This window comes from Oncorhynchus tshawytscha, unplaced genomic scaffold, assembly GCF_018296145.1.
Source record: "Oncorhynchus tshawytscha isolate Ot180627B unplaced genomic scaffold, Otsh_v2.0 Un_contig_4113_pilon_pilon, whole genome shotgun sequence".
Taxonomy (NCBI): domain Eukaryota; kingdom Metazoa; phylum Chordata; class Actinopteri; order Salmoniformes; family Salmonidae; genus Oncorhynchus; species Oncorhynchus tshawytscha.
This window is the reverse complement of record NW_024608708.1, coordinates 67,583-75,912: the sequence shown is the minus strand read 5'-3', so window position 1 is coordinate 75,912 and position 8,330 is coordinate 67,583. Positions and strand designations below refer to the sequence as shown.

Below are 8,330 nucleotides of genomic sequence, written 5' to 3'. Positions count from 1 at the left end.
CATTACCACCATCTCTCTACGCTGCCTGTCTGACAGTCCGTGTGTATTCTGTCCTGTCTGACAGTCAGTGTGTGTGTGTGTATTCTGTCCTGTCTGACAGTCAGTGTGTGTGTGTATTCTGTCCTGTCTGACAGTCAGTGTGTGTATTCTGTCCTGTCTGACAGTCAGTGAGTGTGTATTCTGTCCTGTCTGACAGTCAGTGAGTGTGTATTCTGTCCTGTCTGACAGTCAGTGTGTTTATTTTGTCTGTCCCCAGGTGGTGATGCAGCTAGTCAGACTACTGCCGGACGGCCACCAGATGAAGAGGGAGGTGGACATGGCTCTGGACTCAGTTAGCGAGACCATGACCCCCATGCATTACCACCTCAGAGAGATAATCATCTGTACCTACAGACAGGTAGGACCATACACCCCATAGACAGCCATACTAGACCATGACCCCCATGCATTACCACCTCAGAGAGATAATCATCTGTACCTACAGACAGGTAGGACCATACACCCCATAGACAGCCACACTAGACCATGACCCCCATGCATTACCACCTCAGAGAGATAATCATCTGTACCTACAGACAGGTAGGACCATACACCCCATAGACAGCCATACTAGACCATGACCCCATGCATTACCACCTCAGAGAGATAATCATCTGTACCTACAGACAGGTAGGACCATACACCCCATAGACAGCCACACTAGACCATGACCCCCATGCATTACCACCTCAGAGAGATAATCATCTGTACCTACAGACAGGTAGGACCATACACCCCATAGACAGCCACACTAGACCATGACCCCCATGCATTACCACCTCAGAGAGATAATCATCTGTACCTACAGACAGGTAGGACCATACACCCCATAGACAGGCATACTAGACCATGACCCCCATGCATTACCACCTCAGAGAGATAATCATCTGTACCTACAGACAGGTAGCACCCCCCCCATTACACACCATCAGACAGGTAGCACCCCCCCCACCCATTACATACCTACAGACAGGTAGCACCCCCATTACACACCATCAGACAGGTAGCACCCCCCCCCATTACATACCTACAGACAGGTAGGACCATACACCCCATAGACAGCCATACTAGACCATAAACCCCATAGACAACCATACTAGACCATACACCACCATATACCTCATAGACCGCCACCTGAGTGATTATCATCTGCACCTACAGACATGTCCAGAAGGGGGCGACACCTGCCTTTACATTACACTACCTATCAATAACACAAATAATGTCAACTCATTAAAACACTGTTTTGAAGGCTGTTTTGATCACACTGATATAAGGGAATGGTTGCATTGGTTGTCATGTGTCACAGGTACATTTCTAGTCTGAAAGGCATGACCCTGAACTGGTACAACCCAATGGGAGAGACAAGACTATTTAGCTACAGTTCTACTTTTGGCCCATAGAGGGTGGTAAAATGCTCTTGTTTTTATTTAGCTGCAGTTGTACTACTGGCCCATAGATGGGAGTAATGCTCTTGTTTTTATTTAGCTACAGTTCCACTCATGGCCCATAGATGGCAGTAATGCTCTTGTCTTTATTTAGCTACAGTTCCACTCATGGCCCATAGATGGCAGTAATGCTCTTGTCTTTATTTAGCTACAGTTCCACTCATGGCCCATAGATGGCAGTAATGCTCTTGTCTTTATTTAGCTACAGTTCCACTCCTGGCCCATAGATGGCAGTAATGCTCTTGTTTTTAGGTGACTAGTCATGTCTTGGACCCAAGGTACTCAAAAGCATCTACAAGTACTATGTTTGTTTAGTAGTTGTTGTTTAATGTTAATTCTTTGACTTTAGGGTGCAGTACTGGTTAGAAATGAATAATATGTTGTTGCTCATGGTAATAAGTGGCGGCAGGGTAGCCTAGTGGTTAGAGCGTTGGACTTGTAACCGAAAGGTTGCTAGATCAAATCCCCGAGCTGATAATCTGTCGTTCTGCCCCTGAACAAGACAGTTAACCCACTGTTCCTAGGTAGGTAGGCTGTCATTGAAAATAAGAATTTGTTCTTAACTGACTTGCTTTGTTAAATAAAGGTAAAATAAAAAATATATATATACTGGTTTACATTGACTACTTGCTTTGAGCTCTTGATTGAGAGCATTGTGAGTAGGGTCCTATGTGTCTACTACTACAGCTGGTTGACTCCTGAGATGTGTGTGTGATGATAATTCAAATGTTATTGGTCACATATTTAGCAGATGTTATTGCGGGTTTAGTGAATTGCTTGTGTTAATAGCTCCAACAGTGCAGTAATATTTAACAATACACACACAAAGTTAAGAGTTAAGAGTTAAGAAATATATACATATTTTTTGACTAAAATACAGTAGAATACTGCCTCTATGTGACATAATTAAAATGACCAAAGTTCCATTATTAAAGTGGCCAGTGATTCCATGTCTATGTGGGGCAGCAGCCTCTAAGGTGTAGGGTTGAGTAACCAGTGATGACAGGTCTATGTACAGAGGGCAGCAGTCTCTAAGGTGTAGGGTTGAGTAACCAGTGATGACAGGTCTATGTACAGAGGGCAGCAGCCTCTAAGGTGTAGGGTTGAGTAACCAGTGATGACAGGTCTATGTACAGAGGGCAGCAGCCTCTAAGGTGTAGGGTTGAGTAACCAGTGATGACAGGTCTATGTACAGAGGGCAGCAGCCTCTAAGGTGTAGGGTTGAGTAACCAGTGATGACAGGTCTATGTACAGAGGGCAGCAGCCTCTAAGGTGTAGGGTTGAGTAACCAGTGATGACAGGTCTATGTACAGAGGGCAGCAGCCTCTAAGGTGTAGGGTTGAGTAACCAGTGATGACAGGTCTATGTACAGAGGGCAGCAGCCTCTAAGGTGTAGGGTTGAGTAACCAGTGATGACAGGTCTATGTACAGAGGGCAGCAGCCTCTAAGGTGTAGGCTTGAGTAACCAGTGATGACAGGTCTATGTACAGAGGGCAGCAGTCTCTAAGGTGTAGGGTTGAGTAACCAGTGATGACAGGTCTATGTACAGAGGGCAGCAGCCTCTAAGGTGTAGGGTTGAGTAACCAGTGATGACAGGTCTATGTACAGAGGGCAGCAGCCTCTAAGGTGTAGGATTGAGTAACCAGTGATGACAGGTCTATGTACAGAGGGCAGCAGCCTCTAAGGTGTAGGGTTGAGTAACCAGTGATGACAGGTCTATGTACAGAGGGCAGCAGCCTCTAAGGTGTAGGGTTGAGTAACCAGTGATGACAGGTCTATGTACAGAGGGCAGCAGCCTCTAAGGTGTAGGGTTGAGTAACCAGTGATGACAGGTCTATGTACAGAGGGCAGCAGCCTCTAAGGTGTAGGGTTGAGTAACCAGTGATGACAGGTCTATGTACAGAGGGCAGCAGCCTCTAAGGTGTAGGATTGAGTAACCAGTGATGACAGGTCTATGTACAGAGGGCAGCAGCCTCTAAGGTGTAGGATTGAGTAACCAGTGATGACAGGTCTATGTACAGAGGGCAGCAGCCTCTAAGGTGTAGGGTTGAGTAACCAGTGATGACAGGTCTATGTACAGAGGGCAGCAGTCTCTAAGGTGTAGGGTTGAGTAACCAGTGATGACAGGTCTATGTACAGAGGGCAGCAGTCTCTAAGGTGTAGGGTTGAGTAACCAGTGATGACAGGTCTATGTACAGAGGGCAGCAGCCTCTAAGGTGTAGGGTTGAGTAACCAGTGATGACAGGTCTATGTACAGTATATGGGACAGCAGCCTCTAAGGTGTAGGGTTGAGTAACCAGTATTCCAGGTCTATGTACAGAGGGCAGCAGTCTCTAAGGTGTAGGGTTGAGTAACCAGTGATGACAGGTCTATGTACAGAGGGCAGCAGCCTCTAAGGTGTAGGGTTGAGTAACCAGTGATGACAGGTCTATGTACAGAGGGCAGCAGCCTCTAAGGTGTAGGGTTGAGTAACCAGTGATGACAGGTCTATGTACAGAGGGCAGCAGCCTCTAAGGTGTAGGGTTGAGTAACCAGTGATGACATGTCTATGTACAGTATATGGGGCAGCAGCCTCTAAGGTGTAGGGTTGAGTAACCAGTGATGACAGGTCTATGTACAGTATATGGGGCAGCAGTCTCTAAGGTGTAGGGTTGAGTAACCAGTATTCCATGTCTATGTACAGTATATGGGGCAGCAGCCTCTAAGGTGTAGGGTTGAGTAACCAGTGATGACAGGTCTATGTACAGAGGGCAGCAGCCTCTAAGGTGTAGGGTTGAGTAACCAGTGATGACAGGTCTATGTACAGAGGGCAGCAGCCTCTAAGGTGTAGGGTTGAGTAACCAGTGATGACAGGTCTATGTACAGTATATGGGGCAGCAGCCTCTAAGGTGTAGGGTTGAGTAACCAGTGATGACAGGTCTATGTACAGTATATGGGACAGCAGCCTCTAAGGTGTAGGGTTGAGTAACCAGTGATGACAGGTCTATGTACAGAATATGGGGCAGCAGCCTCTAAGGTGTAGGGTTGAGTAACCAGTGATGACAGGTCTATGTACAGAGGCCAGCAGTCTCTAAGGTGTAGGGTTGAGTAACCAGTGATGACAGGTCTATGTACAGTATATGGGGCAGCAGCCTCTAAGGTGTAGGGTTGAGTAACCAGTGATGACAGGTCTATGTACAGAGGGCAGCAGCCTCTAAGGTGTAGGGTTGAGTAACCAGTGATGACAGGTCTATGTACAGAGGGCAGCAGCCTCTAAGGTGCAGGGTTGAGTAACCAGTGATGACAGGTCTATGTACAGAGGGCAGCAGCCTCTAAGGTGTAGGGTTGAGTAACCAGTATTCCAGGTCTATGTACAGTATATGGGGCAGCAGCCTCTAAGGTGTAGGGTTGAGTAACCAGTGATGACAGGTCTATGTACAGAGGACAGCAGCCTCTAAGGTGCAGGGTTGAGTAACCAGTATTCCAGGTCTATGTACAGAGGGCAGCAGTCTCTAAGGTGTAGGGTTGAGTAACCAGTGATGACAGGTCTATGTACAGAGGGCAGCAGTCTCTAAGGTGTAGGGTTGAGTAACCAGTATGCCAGGTCTATGTACAGTATATAGGGCAGCAGCCTCTAAGGTGTAGGGTTGAGTAACCAGTGATGACAGGTCTATGTACAGAGGGCAGCAGCCTCTAAGGTGTAGGGTTGAGTAACCAGTGATGACAGGTCTATGTACAGTATATGGGGCAGCAGCCTCTAAGGTGTAGGGTTGAGTAACCAGTGATGACAGGTCTATGTACAGAGGGCAGCAGCCTCTAAGGTGTAGGGTTGAGTAACCAGTGATGACAGGTCTATGTACAGAGGGCAGCAGTCTCTAAGGTGTAGGGTTGAGTAACCAGTGATGACAGGTCTATGTACAGAGGGCAGCAGTCTCTAAGGTGTAGGGTTGAGTAACCAGTGATGACAGGTCTATGTACAGAGGGCAGCAGTCTCTAAGGTGTAGGGTTGAGTAACCAGTGATGACAGGTCTATGTACAGAGGGCAGCAGCCTCTAAGGTGTAGGGTTGAGTAACCAGTGATGACAGGTCTATGTACAGTATATGGGACAGCAGCCTCTAAGGTGTAGGGTTGAGTAACCAGTGATGACAGGTCTATGTACAGAATATGGGGCAGCAGTCTCTAAGGTGTAGGGTTGAGTAACCAGTGATGACAGGTCTATGTACAGTATATGGGACAGCAGCCTCTAAGGTGTAGGGTTGAGTAACCAGTGATGACAGGTCTATGTACAGAGGGCAGCAGCCTCTAAGGTGTAGGGTTGAGTAACCAGTATTCCAGGTCTATGTACAGAGGGCAGCAGCCTCTAAGGTGTAGGGTTGAGTAACCAGTGATGACAGGTCTATGTACAGAGGGCAGCAGTCTCTAAGGTGTAGGGTTGAGTAACCAGTGATGACAGGTCTATGTACAGTATATGGGGCAGCAGCCTCTAAGGTGTAGGGTTGAGTAACCAGTGATGACAGGTCTATGTACAGAGGGCAGCAGCCTCTAAGGTGTAGGGTTGAGTAACCAGTGATGACAGGTCTATGTACAGTATATGGGGCAGCAGCCTCTAAGGTGTAGGGTTGAGTAACCAGTGATGACAGGTCTATGTACAGAGGGCAGCAGCCTCTAAGGTGTAGGGTTGAGTAACCAGTGATGACAGGTCTATGTACAGAGGGCAGCAGCCTCTAAGGTGTAGGGTTGAGTAACCAGTGATGACAGGTCTATGTACAGAATATGGGGCAGCAGCCTCTAAGGTGTAGGGTTGAGTAACCAGTGATGACAGGTCTATGTACAGTATATGGGGCAGCAGCCTCTAAGGTGCAGGGTTGAGTAACTGGCTGGTAGCCGGCTTGTGTGTGTGTGTGTGTAGAGAGAGGGATCCTGTAGTTGAAGTGCAACAGGGCTGCAGTGCTCTGCTCTCTCTGTTTTTGCCATTTGGAATACAGACTGTAATCAATGTGTGTCTGTCTGTACTGAGGCTGCACTCTGAGGCTGCCTGACTGCACATGGGCCAGCCGGAGGTACCCTGCCCCGTCTCCACACTATCAATGGGCCTCATTGTCCCTCCGTCTCTCTGTCTCTCTCTCTCTCTCTCTCTCTTTCCCCCTGCTCTCACTCTCAAGCTGTTGCTCTGTCTTCAGATTTCTCTCCTTTCTCTCTTTCTCTCTCTCTCTCTTTCTCTCCTTTCTCTCTTTCTTTCTTTCTTTCTCTCTCTCAACACAGCAGCCGTCCAACCCTGCCACTGCTTCCCACCTTTAATAGATTCCACTCTGTGACATATTCTTCTGTAATGTTTAATTCATCGATAGTCTGCAGTGTTTGCAGCTCACTTACCCGTCATAGTAATCATCTCTACATACAGTAACCTCTCATTTATAAACGTGTGGTGTCTTTCTGGAAGGGTAACTGACCAGGTAACGTTTTCCACTTTGTGGGAAGGAATCCAAATGCTGTATATGAGTGTTGAATGAGGAGTCGGTCATCGTCCTTGTAGAATATCTGTCATGGCTGATGATTAGAATCTCTCCTGACGTGTAGTGGAGCCCTCCTGTCCAGCCTCCTGTCCAGCCTCCAGCTCCTCTCGTCTCCTGACGTGTAGTGGAGCCCTCCTGTCCAGCCTCCAGCTCCTCTCGTCTCCTGACGTGTAGTGGAGCCCTCCTGTCCAGCCTCCAGCTCCTCTCGTCTCCTGACGTGTAGTGGAGCCCTCCTGTCCAGCCTCCAGCTCCTCTCGTCTCCTGACGTGTAGTGGAGCCCTCCTGTCCAGCCTCCAGCTCCTCTCGTCTCCTGACGTGTAGTGGAGCCCTCCTGTCCGGCCTCCAGCTCCTCTCGTCTCCTGACGTGTAGTGGAGCCCTCCTGTCTGGCCTCCTGTCCAGCCCCCAGCTCCTCTCGTCTCCTGACGTGTAGTGGAGGCCTCCTGTTCGGCCTCCTGTCCAGCCTCCAGCTTCTCTTGTCTCCTGACATGTAGTGGAGCCCTCCTGTCCAGCCCCCAGCTCCTCTCGTCTCCTGACGTGTAGTGGAGCCCTCCTATCCAGCCTCCTGTCCGGCCTCCAGCGCCTCTCGTCTCCTGACGTGTAGTGGAGCCCTCCTGTCCAGCCTCCTGTCCAGCCTCCAGCGCCTCTCGTCTCCTGACGTGTAGTGGAGCCCTCCTATCCAGCCTCCTGTCCGGCCTCCAGCGCCTCTCGTCTCCTGACGTGTAGTGGAGCCCTCCTGTCCAGCCTCCTGTCCAGCCTCCAGCTCCTCTCGTCTCCTGACGTGTAGTGGAGGCCTCCTGTCCGGCCTCCTGTCCAGCCTCCAGCTCCTCTCGTCTCCTGACGTGTAGTGGAGGCCTCCTGTCCAGCCTCCTGTCCGGCCTCCAGTGCCTCTCATCTCCTGACGTGTAGTGGAGCCCTCCTGTCCAGCCTCCTGTCCAGCCTCCAGCTCCTCTCGTCTCCTGACGTGTAGTGGAGGCCTCCTGTCCGGCCTCCTGTCCAGCCTCCAGCTCCTCTCGTCTCCTGACGTGTAGTGGAGGCCTCCTGTTCGGCCTCCTGTCCAGCCTCCAGCTCCTCTCGTCTCCTGACATGTAGTGGAGCCCTCCTGTCCAGCCTCCAGCTCCTCTCGTCTCCTGACGTGTAGTGGAGCCCTCCTGTCCGGCCTCCTGTCTAGCCTGCAGCTCCTCTCGTCTACTGACGTGTAGTGGAGGCCTCCTGTCCAGCCTCCTGTCCGGCCTCCAGCGCCTCTCATCTCCTGGCGTGTAGTGGAGCCATCCTGTCCAGCCTCCAGCTCCTCTCGTCTCCTGACGTGTAGTGGAGCCCTCCTGTCCAGCCTCCTGTCCAGCCTCCAGCGC

The 8,330-nt window shown here is 50.0% G+C and overlaps 1 protein-coding gene across 1 annotated transcript in view; it reads left to right on the top strand.

Annotated features, from left to right (window-relative positions):
• The first annotated feature begins 260 nt into the window (after positions 1–260).
• Positions 261–8,330, top strand: part of LOC121843744 (paladin-like) — a 49,933-nt gene continuing 41,863 nt past the window's right edge. The window contains exon 1 of the mRNA XM_042313541.1: positions 261–397. Within this exon, the coding sequence (XP_042169475.1) occupies positions 263–397 (135 nt within the window). The 5' untranslated portion in view covers positions 261–262. The remainder of the gene's footprint in view (positions 398–8,330) is intronic.